General features: G+C 44.6%; 1 protein-coding gene across 2 annotated transcripts in view; it reads right to left on the reverse strand.

The window, feature by feature from the left end:
* Positions 1-23929, reverse strand: part of FRMD3 (FERM domain containing 3) — a 316055-nt gene that overhangs the window by 43041 nt on the left and 249085 nt on the right. For both annotated transcript variants that reach the window (XM_060155298.1, XM_060155297.1), the window contains exons 11-13: positions 22193-22267; positions 21809-21877; positions 15666-15790 (exon numbers count right to left, since the gene is read on the reverse strand). In XM_060155298.1, the coding sequence (XP_060011281.1) occupies positions 15666-15790; positions 21809-21877; positions 22193-22267 (269 nt within the window). The remainder of the gene's footprint in view (positions 1-15665; positions 15791-21808; positions 21878-22192; positions 22268-23929) is intronic.

Below are 23929 nucleotides of genomic sequence, written 5' to 3' on the forward strand. Positions count from 1 at the left end.
GCAGGACAAGTCTAACTCTACGAAAGCCTTAGAAGTAGCATGAGATGCTCTAGCTGCAACGAAATGGGCATCTCAGTCTCTATTTCCAAATCTCTTCTGCCAAGCAGAAAAAGCCATGAAAGGACCCGCCGGAGACTGAAAATCAAGAGGCCTGCTGACAGCCTAAGAACCTCTCACACTTCCTCGTATTTTCCTGACACTCCATCTTATTTCCAGACAAGAAAGAGCATATCATTCCAAGCAGTCAGCTTTGGGTAAGAAACAAAAGTTAAAAAACATGTTTGTGACTTAAGATAAAAGTATTGCTGGGCCACTGCCTCTATCTTCCGAAGAATGAATTTAGCTCCTGCCCCCCAAAACTGACTACAAGATTTCTTCCTAAATGTTTAAAATGAGCATACTCTGTTCCAATAGGGAAATGTTTAAATCCTTAAAAAATAAAGCTAGAGCAAAGAATATAAAAAAAACCTCACTAGTTATTTTTAAATGACAGAAAAAGCCTAATGTATTACAAATACGCATTGTACTTACGAGTTCTCAGTGGAAGCAGGTAAGAACTCTGAATTTTTTTCTGTCTTATTCCATAGTATGGCTTATATTTAATCTTAGGGCTTAGGGTCAGGAACAGAAAAGTTGGCTAGAATGGCTCACCTTCCATTCAACCATCCACCCATTAATGAACAGATACCAGGCACTGTGCAGGGAGGGGCACCCAGTTAGACCAGACATGTAAACTAATGGTTAGACAAAGGAGTTTCACAAACCAAATGTAAGTGGTGTCTCCAGGGAAACGGACAGCAGAGTGGAGGTTGCCAGGGGCTGGCGGGGCGGGGTGGTGGTGGAGATATTTGTCAAAGGGTACAAACTTCCAGTTATTAGATTAACAACAGCTGGGGGTCTCATGTACAGCATGGTGACTGTAGCTAATAACGCAGTATTATATACTTATATGTTGCTAAGAGAGTAGATCTTATGTTCTCACCATAAGAAAGAAATGATAATTATGTGATGGGATGGAAGTGTTAGCTAACTCTATGGTGGTAATCATTTTGCACCATATAAATGTACCAAATCAACACATTGTACACCTTAAACTTACACAATGTTATATGTAATTATATCTCAATAAAGCTAAAAAGAAGAATCAATGCAAGAATGAAAGCAAAGAAAGCTATTAGTTCTGTCTTTAAGCCAGGGGCATTTCATAGAGGAGGAGCCACTTAACAGTATGGATCTAGCAGATGGAGCAGAGGGAAGTTGGAAGAGCAGCCCCAGTAAAGGAACCAGCAGAGAGGAGCCCACATGGGCCTGTGGTACTGGGGCAGCGCGGGGGGAGCTGCATTCACAGAATGATGAGAGGGTTGAGCAGGACCAAAGGAGGGAAATAAGGCTGGAGAGGTGAGCGTGGACCAGATTGTGAGGAGTCATGAACACCTTTTGGGGCTGGACTCTGCTCCACAGTCAATGAGGAGGTTCTAGAAACTACTTCAAATAAGGGTGATTGCTCTAGCTAGAGTTTTCAGGATGGGTTATAGGGAGATCAATAAGGAAGATACTGCAGCGTCCCCAGAAAGAGAAGAGGGGACCTGAAATGAAGCTGTAGCGGCAGGCTGAAGAGCCCGGGCAGATGTCAGAGTTACTTCTGGGATGGACTTGACGGTGGTGGCTGAGTGGATGTGGAGCATGGGAGGGGTATCGAGGCAAGGATGGCCTCCAGGTCTCTCTGGTTGGGGTAACTTCATGGATGGTACTGTCATTAACCAAGTCAGAGCAGGAGCAGTTTGGAGACTGGGATTTGGGGAAGGATGAGAACATGAGTGTAGTCGTAAACCCATTAAGTTTGATGTGTGAGCTGTGAGCTGTTGTGTGGCGTCCAAGTGGAGGTGGCCAATAGCAGCTGAGAGTATAGGGTGGCAGTGTGAGGCTGAGCTCTAATACAAGGAAGCTAATCCAAGAGAAACAGAGAGGAGGTCAAGGTCGCCCTCGTCAGAGAAAACACCACACCGAGAATCCTGTCTCCTTATTCCAAGTTCAGTGGTCTTTCCATTTCCAAACACCAATGAAGAGCAAGCTTTACTGTCTTCCAACCATGGTAAGGCAATGTTTTAAAATGTTAATTGACGAATTCACCTATGCTCACAGAAGTCCTGGAAGCCTTTTCTTCATCCTCAGCCCAGAGAGCAAACCTAACCTACCCAACAATAAAACAACGACCACAAATACTTAGCCATTAATCTCACAAACCATTCTCCAAGACAGAAAGACCTCCTCAACCTGCAGACTGCACAACAGAATTCTGAGTAAAAGGAAAATTGAAGGGGTTACAAGTAGAGGAAGAGTGTAAAATAAGAGACCCCAGTCTCCAAGGATCAGGTACCATCCATTGACAGCACCAAGGAGCCTTATGGGAGTCACCACCCAACAAGCCACCCATCGACTGTGCAGATGCAGAACTGTCCATTCCCTCTCTGATTTATCTACTATAGGAGACACTCTTATTCACTGGTGCATGGTGCTCTTAAAACCCTGGGAATAAAGATAGGGCCTGAATACCTATAGATACCCCTCTACAGGGGTGATGGTAACATGAAGGGGAACCTTCCACAGCTGTCCATACATGAAACCAGATGACAATCTCCCACAGATGTTGGACAGGGACCAGGAATTTCACAACTATCTTGCATTCTTCAAAGACATGCATGAGGAATTTCCTTGGAGAAGAATTTGAGCCATCTCTCTCTGACCAAGATGACCTATAATTCAGATTATTCCTTCCACATAAACAAAGAGTTTTTCCTCTATCCTGGTCAAACCTAGGACTTGAAATTTGCCTGCTGTTCCATAACTTAGATATATCAAGGTAATCTATTCACAGTGCAGTGTTGTCAGATGTCAGCGCCCAGAGGTTTTCCTGTAAGAATAATGGGTGACAACGCTGTCCTTACTGGCTCCAGTTAGAACAGGCTCCTTTCGTCTGTTGAGAACTCTCGGCCAAGAATCGACTTCCTTTGTCTCTGTCCAGGATGAATTTGTTTTCTCATCACTTCTGCTGTATTATTTCACTCCCTCCAGGCACAAGTTGCCATTACAGATGAACCATTTTTCTCCGAGTAAAGGAAATTGAGTAAAGGAAATTGGGCTGCATCAGTAAATGGAACTCCAATTGTTTCCATATTTCCCAACAGCTCTGCAGATGGTATTAAGAAACAGGCATCTGTGTCTCCCTGTTGAAAAAAACAGGCTCTTCTGGAACTACGGGCTCCTTGTGTTGCTGCTAGGGAACCAAGAAACTAGAGGCAGCAGGACCCAGTCCTTCACCCAGCACACCAGCCAAGGGCCTCTCTCTCTCACACGCTAGTTGTATGCTCAAAAGAGAAACACAAATGGCAAGAAATGCAAGAAAAATGTCCAACCACTCTAAGTTTTGCCTTTCAAATTCTCAAAGATTTTAAAAAACGGTTATACTCAGTTGTGTAGCTACGTAAGACACATTCATATATATATATAATTTAGGTAGGAGATGGAGGGGGTGAAAGATATTTTTGTCTATTTATGTGATCGAATAATGTACGTCCGTTAAAATTAAAATAGTGGAGGAATATTTAATGCATAGATAAATGTTCATGTTATACTAATAAGTGAAAAAGCAGATTACAAAATAGTATCTCTAGTGTAGTCCAATATTTGTTAAAAATATATAGAATGGATTATACACATTCATACCACAGTTTGAACACAGGGGATTGCAGGTGCTTTTAAAATTCTGGATTTGTGGTTTTTGTATTTTCCAAACTTTCTACAATGACTATGTATATTATAGCTTTTGATTTCAGATTAAAAACAAAAACAAAATAAAACAGAACAAGTTTGGCTTCTGGCAAAACCTAATCCCAGGAGAATATTCTCCTTATATGCTTTCTTTTACATAAACAAAAGCTGTCCTGGCTGCATTTAGAACTCATTCATTCATTTGTTCACTAATTTGACAAGCATTAACTTAGCTCCTACTGTGTGTCAGAACATCTCTAAGTGGTAGGGACAATGTCAGGGTGGGGCAGGCAAAGTTTTTGCTGTCGTGGAGCTGACATTTTAGTTGAGGGAGACAGTCAACAAACGAGAGGACAACTAAGTAAATTAGAAGTGCTGGATAGTGCTAAACACTCTGACAAAAATCAAACAGGGCGCTGGCACAAGAGAGAACAAATGGCTAGGTTTGGAGAATTACTCAGAATTGGGTACTCAGGGTTTCCAGAGAGCTGAAATTTGAGCTAAGACTTAAAGAAACAGCCAAAAGCAATTACACTCCAATGAAGACGTTAAAAAAAAAAAAAAGAAAGAAAAGAAAAAGAAACAGCCAGTCATGCACAGATCAGAGGAAAGGCCCTTCTAGGTAGATAAATCAGCTGTGCAAAGGCCCTGTGGTGGCAACAAGGTCAGAAGACCAATGTGGTAGGAACACAGAGATTCAAGAGGAAAGCAGTAGGAAATGGTCTAAGGGTGGGTGGGGGGACATAAATAGATCCAAGTTCCACTTATAAAAGATCACCCTGGCTGCTGTGTGGAAAACAGGAGTCGGGGGAGGTGGGCAGTGTAGAAGCAGAGATACTGTTATCTCTTGAGGGAGACAAGAGTGGCTGCAGCTGGAGTGGTTGCAGTGGCAATGATTCTGGGGTATATTTGAAAGGTTAAAGTGAAAAGGATTTTGCTGATGGATTTGACAGTTTTGTATTTCATGACACCACTGGGCAGTGAGAGAAGTTTAACCGGAGACGATGGGCATTTAAGATCAGACCCCTCTACTCAAGATGGGGCCAGTGCTGGGGAAGAGTCTGCTCTGAGAAGGAACAGAACATGGCCCTGAGAAACACAAGACAGGAAGGGAGCACCATGCAGGCTGTCCACCAGCAGAGTATGGCCTAGCCCCAGGGAGAGGGGCCTTCAAGGTCCTGGAGGAGTAGAGTACCAGGGGCACCACCAGGGCAGAGACTCAGGAAGGGAGCAAGGCTGGCATGCGGACCAGGAGAAGACAGGGCAGAGCAATAGAGAGAGCCGGACTCACAGCCTGAGCCAAGAGGCTGGGCTTCAGCCTATTCGTTCCCTCCCAGAGCAAGGTAGGATTGGCCCTGGAGTTGGGGGTGGGGCTAAGCCTCTATTTAGGGGCCAAATGGTGCAGCTGCAGAGGGGCTCAGGCAGAGACGGACAAGCCATAGATCCCAAGGGCTGCTCTCTTTTTTCTAGTATGGACACTCCTTCCTTTAATGGCAAAATCCAGTCTGTGTTCAGATTACCACGTGGGTCATCCTGAAAACCCTATTTATTTCTCTTTCAGCCAGACCATCTGCCCATTTTCACATTTTTTTTTATGCTGAAGTGGAGACTGGGGGGACTAAAAAGCTCCCAAATTGGACTTCTCTTCTAAGAGGCGACATTAAAGGAGGTGAGGGTTCTTTTAAGTGAGGAAGTGTTCGTTTTATATTCCCTTTTAAGCTAGCTGCTATTAATTTTCAATTTTATGCTGGAAGTTTGCAACTTACAAAAAATAAAGGAAAAATGTAATCCTGCTTTTATAGATCATTGTGCCACAGGCTTACTGTTTCATTAACCACATTTAAAAAGAAGATGTTTATACCTTTTGTTTTTGGAGGTAATGATGAGTGATCCAAAAGCACGTAATTAAGAACAGCAGGAATATGGGGAAGAATTACTAAAGGACAGTCAGAGTGTGGAGGAAACTTAGAAACCATCTCACCTTGTTTTATAAAAGAGGAAATAAGATCCAGGTACTGCCAGTGTCCAGCACATACCAGAGAAGAAGTAACTGTTTATCAAGTGAATGAATGAACCCCAGCCCTCTCAGTCTCTATCCAATGCTCTTCCCATCACCAGAGGATCCCCACTAAGGTTGTGTCCTGTGTATACTCAGAAAGTAGAGTCCATCTCACTCCTGGGCATATGTATGGACAAAACTATAATTTGAAAAGATGCATGCACCCCTGTGTTCATAGCAGCACTATTCACAATTGCCGAGACATGGAAACAACCTAAATGTCCACCGACAGATGAATGGATAAAGAAGATGTGGTACATATATACAATGGAATACTACTCAGCCATAAAAATAGAATGAAATAAGGCCATTTGCAGCAACATGGATGGACCTAGAGATTAATATACTAAGTGAAGTAAGTCAGACAAAGAAAAATAAATACCATATGGTATCACTTATATGTGGAATCTAAACTATGACACAAATGAACTTATCTACAAAACAGAAACAGACTCACAGACATAGAGAACAGACTTGTGGTTGCCAAGGGGGAGTGGGGTGGGGGAGAGATGGCCTGGGAGTTTGGGATTAGCAGATGCAAACTATTATATATAGGATGGATAAACAACAAGGTCCTATTGTATAGCACTGGGAACTATACTCAATATCCTGTGATAAACCATAATGGAAAGGAATATGAAAAAGAATGTATGTATGTGTATAACTGAATCAACTTGCTGTACAGCAGAAATTAACAACATTGTAAATCAACTATACTTCAATAAAATAAATTAAAAAAAAGAATTTGAAGGATTTTTGAAACAATAACAACAACAAAAAGAGAGTCCAGCATTCATGTAAATCGGGGACTCAGGGCCACCGCAGAACACTTCAGTGAGAGTGACACAGCACCTACCAAAGAGCTTAGCAAAGGTCTAGACTGTGCTTGGATGACTCACCCTGGTTTACCAGCATGAAAGACCAAAAGCATGTAAAATGGCATGTCACCACCGTAACTAGAGCAGATAGATCTCACATCTATTTTAGGAATCTGGAGTTTTGGCATGAACAGGGATTTGAGAGTTTCAAAAACACGCCCTGCCTCTTCTTCTTGGTGTACTCATCGGTAAGATCTAGAGCAGCTATATCCAAACCATTTTTGGGGGGAAACATGTTTGTTCATACTTATGAAAAAATGAGCATTTATTTATAAATTGGATACATGTACAGTTCTCTTGATATATTATATCCATTATAAAACTTATGCAATAGAAATTTTCTGAGGAGGTGATAAAAGTAAAATCCCAATAGAAATCTGGATAGTTATTTCCTCCACCCCAGTGGGCCATTGTATAAATGCAGGGTCTGGAAGCCATGGCTCTAGGGCCTCCAATTCTCCATCAACCAAACCAAGAGAAAAGCTGCATCGCTCTGCAGATGGCATTGGACATGCACCCCAGTGGACACACCCAACATCCAGCCTTGTGCCAATTGACCAGAGCCTCTTTTCTGAACCCTGCCCGTACTGCCCGAGACACCTCCCTAAAAGAGTGGAACTAGCCTACACTGCCCAACACTTTCTTTCACATAATTGGCACAGGGTCTTAACAACAGAGGTGGGAGGAAGGGAGATTCTGTGAGCTCCTGCCTCAATGTAAGCCTGGGTATCACAAAGAACATTTACTTAACACTCACTACCAACCCACTAACAGAAACAGTAGAAAATAGGACCCCATGCTGACTGTGGAATCCAGAAAATGATAGCCTCTGCTTTCTAATGACAATGGTTTAGCAATATCTTCACTTTTCCTCTCCTGCAGTTTCTTAGGGATGTGGTGGGAATGTTTTCTTGTCCAAGGGCCAAAGCAGAATGTCTCCCCTGTCACAGATCACACTCCGGCTGTCACAGCTGCTCATATGCTGACACTCTCGCCTGGCTCACATCCTAACCCTCAAGGACCGTGACCAGATTGCTTCATGGGGCACTTGACTGACATATATATTTTTTTTATCCCAGCTGAATCCTTTAAAGCAATTGATTATTAATACTCAGGTGTGGCAGCCAAGTGCCAATCTGAGCTGGAGCAGTGATTCGGGAAGCTCAGAACTGAGTTGTTCTCACTAATAAGACAAAGATTCTCAACACAGGCTATGAGTAATTAGAACTAGGCCTGGAGTGAGCCATTCCTTATTTAACAAATTCAGCTTTAAAATGAGAACATGATTCCCAGAGGGGAGAGAGCCTTCCTGCATGAAGGCTGTTTGCCCTGCAACCCGGGTCTCCTAGGAATTCTGTTTGGTGTGGCACATGCGTCCACAGCCTCACCACCACTGGTGCCCAGGGAAGGTGATGCTCCTGGTGGGCTGGATGTCTCTGAGGAGTCACAGGGTCCTGGCAGGCTGTGACTGAAGGCCAAACGCTCAAACCCTGCCCCGAAAATGCAGCAGCTCTTCTCACTGAATCACAGAGGTTCCCCACGTTTATATAGGATAAGATGTCTCTTTTGATAATTCATTTGTTGTCATTGAAAACTAAATGTAGTTCCGTAGTTAATGGTTCTGATTTTGCAAGAAGAAGTTGAACTGTTTTAGATGAATTTGACAAACAGGACCAGATCCCAACCCCAGTACTCACCCAGCTCCGTGACTTTGGGCCAACAGTCTCCTCTCTCTGAGCTTTCTCATGTGTAGAATCCAGAGGGGCTGTGCTACATCATGGCTCAGCAAACGTTCTCTCTAAAGGCCCAGATAGTACATTTGAGGCTTTGTGGGCCAAGAGGTAACATCAAGGATACTATGTAGGTACTGATATAATCATTTAAAATGTAACCATTAGCTCTAGGGCCAGGAAAAAAAAGAGGCAGTGGGCCACTGGCCAGTTTGCCAACCCTTGTGCTAGAACATCCTTAACATTCCCTCTAACCCCCAAAACTATGAAAAATATTCCTGGCCCCAGGTTTGCATACTTATTGTGAAAGACCTCAAACCATAGTCCTGGAATCTAACCTTGACATGAAGCAAAAGAACTGAAGAATTTAGAGCTAGAAAGCGTTTGAGTGGTGCTCAAGTCCTATCTTCTTGTCTCAGAGACGAGGAATATGATGCTCCCAAAGGTGGATGATCTGAGACCAGAGTTTGTGTTTCCCCATTGGTGCAAGGCATCAATGCAGAAACAGAGCAGCTACCCAAAGCACTGCTGTGTGTATGCTGAGGAATACGATATTTCTTAAAATGAACAAATTATCACATTTAGCCAACTACAGAACTGAAATGATGCGCATGTTGGCATCGTATGATGTAAAATACCAAATCCATGTAAGACAAAAACACTTAAACTGCATCAGGAACAAGGCATTTAGCTTCCTTCCAGCAGTGTAAATGCTTCAAATTACAAAGCTCTCTTTCAGGTACGTTAAGTCATCAGTAAATACCAGAAACCAAAGTTCCAAAGATGACACCAACTCCAAAGAAAAGCACCAAAGGGGAAGGTGAAAGCTTTGAGGAGCTTTCAAATACGAATTTGCAGAGCTCACTCAGGAGGCCTTTATCTCTTTCCCTAAGTTGCTCTTGGCATCTCCTACCCTAGAGGAGTTGCCGACCCAAACTTCCCGAATTCAATAAATGTGATAAAGAATTCTGAATTTTGGCTCTGCTAATCCGATACTGCAGTTATAAATAAAACCAGAAGCTGGCCTCTGCTCTGCGGAGGCTCCTAGCTCCTGTGGAAGCAGGTTCGGCTGCTGTATGCCTATCAGCAGTGGGAGACCGAGGGTGCCATTAACTGGAAGATTTGGGAGAGCCCAAACCTGAGCAATGCCAAAAAGATGCTTAAAACAGCACTTTGTGGGAGTTCTTTCTAATTCAGGATATTAACCCATTTGTCCACATTCGCATTAAATATGCTCCCAATTCATGGTTTGACCTATAGTTCAATTTATCATATGTTTTCAGGCACTCACGTTTTCAACATTAAGCAAACAAAGCAGGAATTAAAAAAATTTTACACTCAAGATGACGGAAATGGCCTTAAAGCACATAGGGACAAAAATTATTAACACATTAACATCGACTGGCTCCAGCAGGTAGGACAATCTGGAAGGTGGTCTTTTTCTCCTTGTTTATGCTTTTTTATTCTTTCTAGATTTTCTAGAAGATGATAAATTAGTTTTATAATGAGAAAATACAAACTAACAGCCACCCCAAACCCAACGGCAGGGACAAGAGTAATCAGAGCTGGTGCTAACGGTCTGCTGTCACCAGGTAGCAGTAACCACAGGGGAAAGGTGGCCCCACAGGATTTAGAAACAGATCCTACTGTTTGATGAAACATAACATAAAAGAAATTTCAAAAAGACCAGTGCGTCACTCCCAACGCATATCCTGACATACCCTAAGCCAAAGGGAAGAAATTACTTGGCACATAGGGGAAAATGGCGTGGAAGAGAGACTCTGACACCCTGAGAAGAGGGTAAATCTGTTTGAGCCCTGGCCCTGGAACTCTACAAAGGAAGAAAAGAGGGAGAAAAATTTTCATATCAGATAACCAGGGAGGAGACCAGACTCACTGGAGTCAGTGTAACCATGGCAGCCTTGGGCTGTTAGAGATTCCAACAGTGATGGGATTGGAACAACTGTGTAGGGTATGAAAGGCTCTGCCTGCTATGGTACAGAAAAACCTGCACATGGAGACCACAGTTGGCCCTGCGGGTCACCTGTTAAGTGTCAGGGTGGAGCAGGGCGGGGTCACAAGTGTGGCATGCTTGACGGATGAGAACTATACACTTTTTATATGCTCAAAATGCCTTCACAGGTTCACATACAGACTTTCTAGAATTTCAATGACACCAACTTAAGTCACCTATGGTTAGAGCCAGACACTGTAAATGACCCTTAAAACACCCCCACTGCCCCCTACCCACCCCACACAGAGCCACATCCATGACACACACATGCACTCGCATACACATGCACGCACGCACATACACACTTACAGGGACAGTGTGAAAATGTGGCTCGGGAGAGTTAGTTTTACTGCCCTACTTAATTCCCATCTATTCATTGATATAGACATTTTCTCAATCGCATGCAAATGCAGCTTTAAGCCACCCTCAAACCAATCACACTGCCATCCCCAAGACGTTCCTTTATGGAAATTTTGGTGTCTCCATTGTGCTCTTGTTTTGCCAGCAGGAGGGTGTCAAACGTTTTCAACTCTTATTTAGTTGTGTCTACCAAGGAGAAGAAAGCATGGTTTCCTGCCTGTTTAATGAAGCCAGCTCGTACCATCACTCTGGTGGACAAGAGTGACCCTCACCGGGCGTTGGTAATTGCCAGCTACCAAGTCTCACCTGATACATTCCGTTCCCCTTCTCTACCATAATCTTTCCTTTACGAAAAATACACTCTACTAATAAAACATGCAAGCATTTTGCTGTATACACTGTGGGATCCCTACTCCATTTTGCATGTGAATATATTCAGATTAATCACTCCTGAAAATGTCATTTTCACCCAGAACAATTTCCACTCTCAATATTTTCTTCTCCGGAAATTTTCATAAACTCGAAGTGGCACTTTTCAAATGGTTTGCTATTCACATCTAAAGCTTTCCACAGCACTAACCTACTCGGATTCTGTAGCTGAGCAACTCTGGGGTAACGTTGAAAACTTTCTCACTGCTTAGTGGTGCCTAGGAACTGATTTTGTTTTTTCTCTACAGACACAGCCAACTCACAGATAATCCTCCAGCTGTCGTTTGGGTGAACGGGGTTACGCGTTCTCTCCCAGAACGCCCCTGAGCTCATCTGGGCAATCATGCTCTCTCCAGCTGTCTTTGAGAATCTTGAAGTTCCAGGAAGAATAGAAAGAGATTGTCAGACAAATGGGTGGTCGGGACCACCAAGAGTCATGACGGCAGCAGAGATGTCACCACCATGGCACCCACGCGAGACAAGGCACCAGGACCTTCCCATGACCTCCAGGAGATGGTGACTCCAAGGGTCAGGGTTAAGGTCCTTCTTTCTTCTCTTTTTTAATAATTCCTAATCAGACAACTCTTTTAACAGGACTCAGGCTGCCAACCTTCACCTGTTTATGGATCCAGTTTCAAAATGTGTGATGTGAATCCCCCAAACAAGAATCGGAGCCACTGTATAGAGACGAGGAATAACGACGTCAAAGGTAAGCAGAGATGTCTGAGTCTCCTCCACTCTGTGTCTGAAGCTCAGTGAAGTATCTAACACTTCCAAAGGTTCCAATATCTAAATGAAATCATTTTTGCCATCGCCTCTCTGATGCTGACATGTCACTGGAACCTTCCTGTGTCTCAGAACAGTCTCATTTCCAAAGAGGTTAAGGTCTTTTCCCTCTCAAGTTCTTGGAGACAAGGGCAGCACCTGGACAGGAGTCCACAGGCACCTTACATGTGTCAACAACTCTGCTGCTTACTAGCTAGAGCCCACTGCCTCCTCCCCATCCCACCTTCTGCCTCAGCTCAACCCTCATTTAATCTAGTCTCTGGGCTATTGCAGTGGCCCTTGTGGGGTCTCTGTGCTTCCAACACAGTAATTCTCAGGCAGTTGTTTTGTGCCCAAGGGCATCTGGCAATACCTGGAGACATTTTCGGTTGTCCAGACTGGTTGGGTACGACTCGATAGAAGCCAGGGATGCTGCTAAACGTCCTACAAAGCACAAGCCAGCCCCTGACAAAGAATTATCCAGCTCAACGGTCAATAGTGCTGAGACTGAAAAACTGCTCTAGCCATACCCATCTCTAATCTGTCCTCTGCCCACACACAAGAGATACAAAACACAATTCCAATCAGGTCCATGCTTGAAATCCTCCAGTGCCTTCCAACTGCCCTTGGGTTAAAGTCTAAACTCTCCAGCAATTTGGGTGAGGCCCATCACAATCTGGTCCTTCCCTAACTTTCTGCCTCACCTTTCATTCTTCCTGACCCCTCTTCCCTGGAAGCCACACAAGCATCCAATGCAAGTTGACTAGACCACCCACAACTCCCTCTGCCTGTCAGTCTCATCCATTCATTCCTGTGCCCCCAACTTTATGCCATGTACTCTGATAAGACTGAAAGGGAACAAGAGGCTCTCCAGGCAGCCTGAGGCACTAGTATCTCGTGAGGCACACAGAAAAGTGAGCATGCAACCCAATCAGCAGAGGTAGAACCTACACTTCACCTCTGTGATCCCATTGCTGTCTCCCCAACAGGCTGTGAGTCTCCAGGGAAAAGAGAGTATCTTCATCTTCATAGGGCCACAGCAACTTTCACAGCTAAGTATGGTCTACTTAGTTGTACACCACATCTTTGCCAGAGCTGTTGTATTAAGGAAGGAGTGAAATTCTAATTTCTTCAATTTGGCTCTTGATCAGACACAAAAAATTGCAATATCAAAATACAAGGGTGAAACTAAATTCATCACACTGCATCTGCCCATCCACAAAAGTGGAGACATCTTCGTTGAAAGCTGTATTCTCTATCTCTCTTCTCTTCATATATCAGAGACATATAGAGCTATTAAATAATCTATTTATCCCTATAGAATGTTTAAATCCCATTACCTGATACTCAAAGACAAGACACATGAAGCAGAATTTGACTCTAAAATAGTAACTGAGATATAAGGGTATCAAGAATGTAGCTATGTTGACTGTGGGAATCATAACTTTGAATTTCACGGTACCTAAGAAGATTTTGCTCTCTTTTCTAGACTGGGAAGTTCTTTCTATATACTGGGCATTTAACAATACTGTCGTTTCTACTTCTCTTCCTTTTAAATTGATTCTAGATCCTGCAAGTTGCTATGATTTGCCTGAGTTTCAAAACCCACAAAGATGTTCCATAAGGGGACAGTTCTCCTAGAAAAGAGGATTTTATTAGATAGTTATAGAGCTATTTTGGACATTTAAACAGAGAAACCTATCAGTTTGACTTTACAGCTGGTGAAAGAATTAAAGATTCATATTTTAAATAACTGGAAAAATTGAAAATGTAGCTCATGGATTCCTATCATATATTATGGAAATTTAAATTTTTATTGCAGTTAATTATAATGCATAAGTCTCTTGTCCACACAGTTGTCATGTTAATGACAAGGCTAGTATTTAGAAATGGAACCTCATTATAGAAAATGGAGCAAAACAGAAGTTTCTATTAATTGAATGGAATGAAGGGTCCGGGGAAAGCTTGCCCAGGTTCCCCTTCACATCTAGGGTGCTCACAAGGCATCAGTGGCCTGGCTTCCATATTCCCCATGGTAACAGGTCTTCCGAGCTTTATTCCCATCTAGGCTTCCATCTCTGCAGACAAGGCAAAGTCACAATCCTAAGCTTGGGTTATCTATTTTCCCCTCCTCTTCTCCATTAGCCATATCCTCCTTCATTCAAACTTGGGTTAATCCTGACCTCCAGAAAAAATGATTTCCACTCAAACCAACTTCCAGACATATGGGAGGAATCCCAGAAAATCACTAGTGATCAGAAACAAAAGCTGCTTTCATTGCACTTTGAGGAACATACAAAAACGGAGAAGGTGCTGAAAAATGTAGACAAGCAACATGGACCCAGGGACCCCTGGGCTAAGAAATTTAATTTAGCGTGGAGCTTACGGAGTTGGTTGTTGAGACAGAGCATAAAGGCGATTATCGCAAGATCGTTCTGGTTATCATCATCCCGTGGCTGAGCTGGGGATAAAGGTGTCTCCTGAGACCCCATCCTTCGTATCTTGCACATTTTCCTTCCACCCATGAAATTTATGGCATCCCATTGCCCAGTCCTCCTTCCAACCATTCAAGTTTCCTTTCAGGAAACCCCTTATGCTTCAGTGTGAATCAGCTGCTGCGACCTCTCCCAAGGCTATGTGCATCCTAAGCCATATCTTATTATGGGCTGAAGAGTTTTCCCCTGTGGAAGGGATTCTTGACTTAAAGTTGCAGGTAAAGGTGATCTCTCGGGGACACAGTGACCTGCCTTCTTGAAACTGCCCGGTACTCAGATTTTACATGATGAAATTAAAATCACATAAATTTAAGGAAAGCATGTTATGTTTGGGTTCAAGGTTCCAATCATTGTATTTTATGTGAATTTTTAAAAATTTACTTTGAAATTAATGAGAGTGGTATTTGCCTCACCAGGTATATGCGGTAAGCAGTGTGGTAAGATTCTTCCCTGAAGGAAAGCCCTTAACAGCAAAAAAAGAAGCCTAGAAGCACACATATTATAGCCTTTACAAATATAACAACTTTGGGGCTGAAATGGACCGTATGTATTTTAGCTTGTATCAAAACTGTCAGACAAGGGCCTGTGGAAAAGGGAATTCTTATTAAGGGACACAGAAATAGTGAGGCAGAAAGGGGATGACCAGTGTAGAGATATTTGTGGAGAATTTGTTACAACCACTGATTTAATTGTGATTATAGTCAAAAACATCACCATCTAATAGAATTTTCTGTAATGATGGGAATGTTCTTGGTCTGAGCTGTCCAAGATGGTAGCCATTAGCCACATGTGACTGTTGAGCATTGGAAATCTAGCTAATGTGGCTGAGGAGCTGAATTTTTAATTTTAATTCACTTAAAATTAATTTTAAATAGCTACACATGGCTAATGGCTACCATATTGGATAGTACGGGTCTAACACCACTACTGCTTTAACTTGTAATTTTTGGAACGCTTTGTACCAGTGAACTCTCTCCAGGAGAAACTGATAGAACTCTCAATATAATGCAGTCTTCCAGCTCTGAAGAGTTTACTTACTAAAAACACAGTTTATGACTCACTCTGACCCCTACCCCAACCCATTACCCAAGGTACCCAGGGTTGGTGCCTCCCTCATTCCCCCAGGGTAAGCCTGCAATGCCAGGCTCTGGAAGGAAGTGTACTTACCCTCACCCAGTGGAAGTTCCTCTTCCTGCTCGCTGGGGGACGGCCGCAGGGGCTGCAGGGGCTCCATGTTAATGATGAGTTGTTTGTTCAAGGAGTGGGAACTGCGGCTCTGAGTAATGTTGGTTCTGAAAACAGACACAAGCCGGAGGGAACTGGTTTCAACTGGGAACACCGGCCCTTCCATCTCAGTTGGCTACCTGAGCTGGGACCTGCCCCTAGACTCACACAGTGCATTAGGCCAGTGGTAAAGATGACATAGCACTGAAGACACACAGCCCTTGTTATCCTTAAGGTCTTGATACATGGTATAATGTCCATGTGTTCTAATGCAACACAGTGAAAGAAAACATATTTCTCCACATGTCGTCAGACTTGGACATGCTATGTAACAAGACAAGGCATTGAGAAAAGACATGGGCAACAAAGATACACAAGAGGCAGGTATCACTGAACTACATATGCAGAAAAGTGAAGGAAGGGCATGGCTCAAAGTAATTTAACAACCACCAAACAAACACAAAAACAAAAAAACTCTGCCAGGCAGATGCCACAGGCTTTCCATAGCCATGAGTTGGATGTCCAACATTTAATATCGATGCTTAATATTCCCATTCAAATTCACACCCCACTCATGAACCAAACACAGAACCCAGCTCCACTTTCTCCTTCTGAAAGGAGCACACGTATGTCAGTAGCTCAATGGGCAGTAGATGGCAAGGAAAGGTGTCTCGTCAAGGCTACTGGCTGATAGCCAGGAAGCCCATTTACACTGTCTGCTCTGACAGACAGGGATGTGGGGTACCTCCGGTGGGTGTTTCAGCACGCTTCCCATCCCCACGTCTCCTGTCAAAACCCAAACCAACCCATCCTTCAAAGATGATGTCAAATGTCTCCTTCTTCTTGAAGCCCTCCTGGATTGCCTTCACAACGAACTCCCTCTCCCCCTTCCTTCTCACACTACTGTCCCTTCTTTCACAACCTGTCACATTTGTCACCTCTGTCGCCCTGTAATTATTGGGGTACTAATCAGCCCCACCTTGATAAAGCAACTTAAGGGCAGAGACTGACCTATCCATTCTCATGTGCCTTATAGCACCTCCCTTGGCATCTTGTTAAGGGGTGTTCAGTTTGAAACTGAAGTAAACTTGGCATTAAGTTGCCATTTCAGACTGTCACAGGTGTTCTCCAGGCCAGTTGATGGGACCGCCTTACAGCCCAGGCATTTCTGTTGGGCATAGGAGCTGGACAGGGAAGAAGCTGTTAGCATCTAGAGTTAAAAGCTGCCCCCCCCACCAGCTGCCACTGACTGGAAAGGAAATTTATAAGGACTTGCTTAACCATGGAGTTCTTTTCTTCATTATTTCATTCTACAACCATTTATTTTGCAGCTGGTATGTATGTATTGTTCTGGGAAATCATGGTCCTCACCTTAAATAACTTACTCTCTAGAACCATGACTTTCAAACTTTTTTGATCAAGACTCACATTAGAAACTACATTTGGTATCATATCTCTGTACACACACACACACCCGCAAGTGCACACACAGCTAAAGAGAATGTTTCATGCAACAACGGTAACTCTTGCTATGTGTGAGCCACTATGTTTTACTTTCCATTCTATTTAGTTTCATTTAAAGTGCTGGTCTTGACCACTATTTTCACTTCATGACTCACTAATGTGCTACAGCCACAGCCGGAAAAGCACACATCTCATGGAAGAGACTGACTGACGGCCGAGGTCCCAGGGGAGCACCAGAGAGGGGCATGTGATCCTGCTGTGAGTGAGGGGAGAGCCAGGAAAGACCTCCCAGGGAAGGTGATGGCAGCGTCCTGGCAGGCGTGGTGGGTTTACAGGGAAAGAAGTGGAGGTGGGGATTCCTTGCAGGGGGAAGAAAGGAAGGAAGGAATAACAAGGGGGGATTAAAATTCACCATGAGCAATGACTTCTTTTATTGTGAAGGGTTCTCATTTGTCTGAGCTTTTCATGGGATTTCCATTAGCCCTGTGGCCTTCATCACTGTGCCTAGTTCTGCAAAGCACATGTTGCCATGTCTGTGTGGACTATGTAGTTTTCTGACCTCTGAAAAGCTCATTTTCCATTGTTCCCCTCCCCCAGAAATTACTATGTATATCACAGCAGGGAGGGACCCTTAGCGAGCCTTTATGGAGGCTCTTTTGCTCCCTGTCAGGTGAGGGTCCGTGCTGTGTTCCCCCGCTCTCGGAGTTCAGGCACCAGCCGACTCGGCCAAAATGCCTGACCCGCTTTGCAGCCCACTCACGTGCACTCCTGGCATAGGACAGTTTCTGAGCGAAACTGCCGTTAAGGATTCTATTGAGTAGAAAGGTTTCCTTCGGCAACTGCAGGTATATTCCAAAACTGGCTTCAATTCTAAGACTGGCTTCAAGAAATGGTGGCATAAAATCGAGCAACAAATACGAGGCTAGTGGAGTTACTGCAACCACTCCTCGGAATGAAAGGAAGTGCTGCTGGCCTGTGAGTAAAAAACTCCATCTGAAGAGACTTCAATGTGAACGTGTCTGTCAGATTCTAGCTTCCCATTTTTGGATGAGAGATAATCATAATAATATCACCACCTCACATTTTTATGGTACTTTATAATTTTAATACCCTTTATCTTAATGGCCATAACAAAACCTAGAAGTCGGGGAAAGATATAAGAATCTCATTTTATAGATGAACAGACTGATGATCCGAGAAGTTAAGTGACTTACGCAAGACATAGCAACACAGCCAAGATTAGACCCATTCATGACTCCTAGATGGGTGCTCATTTCAGGTACAAGTGCTGTTTCTGGGTATCCCTCGGTGGTGGCTCTATGCCCAGGAGGCTTAAAGAGCCGACCCTGAACTCTCAGAGCTACAGCCCTCCGCCTCACTGGGCCTTGGAATGGGCAGGTGATTCTCACCAAGTAGCCAGCCAATAGGGTTCCACTTGGGGATCCTGTCATCAGCAAAGTTCAATGAGCTAACACGAGAGTGAGCTTCTTCTCTTTTTGAAAAAAAGAAAAACCCCAAGACAGTGTTCTTAGTCTGTGTGTGTTTCTCTGTGTCACACACATCTCAGCAGGAGTAGGAGTCCATGAACTGGCTATCCTTTGACGAGGAGAATCTCAAGTGAGAGGAGAGATAACTGAAGTCTTACCATCACCATTCTAGACTAGCAGGCCTCTCTGAGCACTGCCAGATAAAGAGAGCTCATTACTATACTCTCACTTTTGACAGCCACATCAAAGAAGTCAAAACAATTCGAAAATACGATAATTGTGTAAGAGAAACATTTCCTACCATGCAACCAGCTACTGGGAAGGAACAAGAAGTTGCTACTGAAAGTGGCACACGTCACTGTGGCTCTGACCACAGTGCTGCCTCTTGGGAGGGCGAGGTCCCCAGGGCAGCACCACGGACAGATCTCAAGTCTCAGAAAATTACAGATGTGAAGCTGTCATCTCACACTCCTAGTGCATACATTCATTCAGCAAATATCTACTGACCTCCTACTATAGCCAAGCACTGTGTTAATTGATGGGTAAGATGGAGATAACCAAGATAGGCACAAGCTTCGTCCTCCCAGAGCTTACTCTGTATTATTACTTTAAACAAATTCTTCCTTGTAATGTCAGAGATTTGAGAGCTACTGCCAAAGAACTGAGGACAGAGAGGCATCCAGAGGATGTGAACTCAATAGGCTTTCACAAACAGGTAAAACCGGGTAGAGGAAGAGCAAGAAAGAACATGTGAACCGGTGTCGAATGGGCCTACAGAGCCTTGTTTGCAGTAATATCCTGGGAGATTTTATAAAATTCCAGAAAAGAAAAACTATAAATTGATGGATGCTTCATTTCCCATCCACTCTGGTGGTTCAGTCCACTCCAGGAAAAAGCTTTTCACTAGGGCCAATCTGCTCCCTTCACCCCCTCCCCCAGCAGTTATCTAGAGCCTGGCTATTCAAGGTGCAAACCATGAACTAGCCACGTGGCCATCATCTGGGAGAGCATTAGAAATGCCAGATTCATGAATCAGAATCTGATTTTAACAGGATCCCCAGGTGATCCCTGTTCAAGCTACAGTTTGAGAAGCCTTGACCTAGGAAGCCTTAATTCCCATAAATTGTGCAAACATAAATTTAAAAGAGAAGTATTTAAAAAAATTCTTCTCTGATCTCATTAACCATCATCCATCGATGGTGACTATGGGCTTTTGGAAAGCTCTGCATATTTGGAATATGTCTCTCTGAAAGTATATTGGGTTTTTTTGCTGCACACGGGCCTCTCACTGTCGTGGCCTCTCCCATTGCAGAGCACAGGCTCCAGACACACAGGCCCAGTGGCCATGGCTCATGGGCCCAGCCGCTCCGCAGCACGTGGGATCTTCCCGGATCGGGGCACGAACCCGTGTCCCCTGCATCGGCAGGCGGACTCTCAACTACTGCGCCACCAGGGAAGCCCCCTGAAAGTATATTGTTAAAAACATTTTCCTACTTTGTGTTTGTGCCATTAAGGGGACTCCCCAGAATCGAGTATTTCTTTTTATTTTAAGATCAAACACTCAAGCTTCAAGCTGGAAGAATAAAACCAAGCTGAGCCCCTGGGGTAGGTCTGCCCCCCAGCTTCTAGGAGAATGCAGAGGCTTTCAGGGTGGCAGATGCAACACAGAAAAGAGGATATAGGACTCAGGAGCAGGACACTGCAGTTCTAGGCTTAGTTCTGCCACCAAAATATTTATGACCTCAGATAAATCATTTAACTTCTCTGAGACTCAAGTCCCCTTATCTGTAAAATAGAATCATTAAACTGAGTCATCCCTGAGGTCATTCTAGACCAAAGATTCTGGAAACATTTAAATGATACGTTCAATTATTTCTTCTTTTTTGTTTCTGCTGCACTGAGTAACCACAATCTGAGGCAGAGGAGGGGTTATAAAAAGACTATTAAAAAATAACTATTGTCATCAACAGGTAGTAAGCTCTAAGACTTCCACAGGTATTGCACCAAGGTGTCCCAGCCAAGGCGCTCCAAATTCCCTTGCCCACAGTTTTCTCCTGCTTCTCAAAGCAGGAGACACTGCTTTGCAGACTTGTACGTGACAGCTTTCCACTGGGGCACCCAAAGCCAGGGATGAATTATTCTCTGTACACATCTGCACAAGATTCCATGCTGACTGAAGTCCTGCTCCCCTGTGTGGGAGCCCACGCTGGCCTGCTCCACTGTCTGGATGCCCACACTGGCTGGCTTAGCTGCACTTCTGAGAGACCAAGGCCTCCTCCTGCCTGATAGCCCCAAGGACAAGGTGAGAGGTACCCTGCTCACTGGGTCACCTTGGAGATAGAGGAGACTGGGCATATCTGAGCATAGGAAGACTCCAAGTTCAAAGATGGGGAAGGAGAGACCGGTGCCCACCACTGTGTGGGAACTTCCTAAAGAATATATCTTATGATGATCTTGCCTTCAGAAGGGGGAACATCAGGATAAGAATGTTCTGCTTTAGATATTTAGCATGTTTGAAGTTTAAGATGTACAATGATTTGTGTAAACTGTGGTGGTAAGAAGTACAACATGATCAAGAGAATATTTCATTCCTAAGAATTACATACATTGCCGTGTTAATGTAGAAGCGTACCCTTGACCCACTAATGACTAAGTTCATCATTCCCCTAAGTGGCTTTTGGGACTAAAGGGTCCAATGAGAGATGAGTACCCCACCCCCCCGTGTGACATAGCCTAGAAGGAGTTGGGCCAATGGGAACTGGCCACGTCTGATGAACAGAGGTCGGAAGAGAGAGCAGTTCTAAGAGGACATGACAACGGACTCAGCCAGGAGATAACCCAGCCACCCGTGCCTCACACACTTCCCGCTTGTTCACGTGACCCTGCAGGCTGAATCAGGGCAGTGACTCCACACAGAGCAAGTAACTCAGAATGGAGCCCAGCCAAATCTGTCTGCGTGAGATATGGGGGATGGTGAGAGTGCCATGCCAGGAATCAGGGCCTGATAACGGCACAGGGCCAGGCAGCTGGTGTCCTTACTCTCCTTCTTGTTAGAGTGGATTTGGCGAAGCCAGCCTTTACATCCTTCTGTCCACCCCAGAAATCTCCCGGCGCCCTGGGGACCACCCCACTCACCTGTGCACCTCTGGAGGCTCCCTCTGGATTTTGGAGCTTGCCTCCACCACCTCTTTGGCAACTTTGCCACTGCAAAAGACAGAAACACAGTGTCTGTGCACAGACACTCAGAGTGGAAGGGGAGGGGTGCGCACACTTTTTTTTTTTTTTTTTTTACTCCACAGTGGTCTGACCCAGCTCTAGGAATCCGTGCCTTCTCCTCCTCCACGAGGGAACATTACTATAGAGTTTAAGGGGTCCTGTGGGCATAAGAAATGAGTGGAGTGGAAAGGGAGGACCCAAATGGGTACAGGCCAAAGTGCACTGATTTATAAGTACCATATTCCAACGCAAATGGCTGCCCCAACCCAGCCCCATCATCGAAATGGAAGCATGGGTACCCACCTATATCGAAATCTGCTTCCTTTAAAAAATATCTTGCTGCTTGACACAGTCTTGATCTGACTGGATTTTGCATACCTGTAAGAGAAAGCAGAGGAGAGGTGGCAGTGACACTGGAAAGTCCAAGCAGAACATGCCATAGAGCGTGGTAATCGGATATTTTGACCACCAAGAAAGAAATACATTTTACTGTATGACTCAGTGCGCGTGCGTACACACACACACACGCCTGAAAGAAAAGTTACTTTCACCATGTGTATTGCAATCTGATTTTTTCTATGCGATCTTTTCTCCTTCTTTTATATGCTGCTGATGACCCACACATTTGGTCTCGTAATCTATTACTGGGTCACGACCTGCAAAAAGGACCAGGTAATGTTGATGGTCAGAGGAATTCTTTCCCAGTTTCTGCTTGAGCGATACGGAGAGGGTGGGCTGGGTCACAGGGCATCATTAAATTCCTTGCTGCACGGACCTTCTTGCCTGTACCTGTACCAGCTGCAGCAGAAAACAGCTTCCTGGTGACGCAGGTCACTCACCGTGTCACACAGAACCCACCTATTGTGTATTTTCTAGGAGATGGCACCAGGGGCCCATGTCACCATGGAAACGGTCACTGGCTTCTGAGTATTAAGAAGGGTTAGGGGCTTCCCTGGTGGCGCAGTGGTTGCGAGTCCGCCTGCTCATGCAGGGGACATGGGTTCGTGCCCCGGTCCGGGAAGATCCCACATGCCGTGGAGCGGCTGGGCCCGTGAGCCATGGCCTCTGAGCCTGCGCGTCCGGAGCCTGTGCTCCGCAACGGGAGAGGCCACAACAGTGAGAGGCCTGCGTACCACAAAAAAAAAAAAAAAAAAAAAAAGAAGGGTTAAGTCACCACGACCTAGTGCCCTTTAAAAGAACCCTTGCTGGGACTTCCCTGGTGGTCCAGTGGTTAAGACTCCGCGCTTCCACTGCAGGGGGCGTGGGTTTGATTCCTGGTCAGGGAACTAGATCTCGTATGCTGTGCCGCGAGGCCAAAAAGAAAAAGAACCCGTGTTGGTCGATGACTAAGAAACACAAGGAACAGAGGCCCAGCCAAGCACTGATTCAGCACCTCTGAGCCCTTCCCGTAAATAAGAACGAAACAAAAACACTCTGAAAAAAAATCTAGAACGTGGACTTCCCAGAAGCTGAGCACAGAGCACTTAATTCCTGTGCTAAGCTCAGGAAGACACACACTTTGCATTTGTGGAATGTAAGGCCCAGAGGGCCTAGATATTCATCTAGAAACCCCCATAAATTAGTGAACAGATGTAAATTACATGCTGTGGTGCACGTATGAAGGAAAAGATGCAACGAAAGTGTTGGGGTGAACGTGGTGCCGATCTGGTCTGGGAGCCACAGAAGGTGCCCTGAGGAAGGGACCTTTGAGCCGGGCGGGTGGTGGCAGTGTTCTAGGCAGAAAGCCCAGCAGGCAAAAGCTCTGAGCCTGAGCACTGGAGAGCTAAGATGATCTGACATGCATTTCCCGGTATTGTTATTACGGTTGTTTTACACACAGTGGCTCACACGTTTTCCCCCCTAATGTAGCAGGACTTGACCTTGTTAAAGATTTGGTCTTTGTCGTCAGAACAATGGAAAGCCACAGAAACACTCTTGCCAACTGCCTGAACCCACAGAGAAGGGCCCTGGCTACAAAGGATACATCTAGAGAGCAAGATGGGCAGGGGAAGAAGGGCGCAAGCCCAGGGAAGGGGATTC

The sequence above is a fragment of the Lagenorhynchus albirostris genome, chromosome 7, assembly GCF_949774975.1.
Source record: "Lagenorhynchus albirostris chromosome 7, mLagAlb1.1, whole genome shotgun sequence".
Classification (NCBI taxonomy): domain Eukaryota; kingdom Metazoa; phylum Chordata; class Mammalia; order Artiodactyla; family Delphinidae; genus Lagenorhynchus; species Lagenorhynchus albirostris.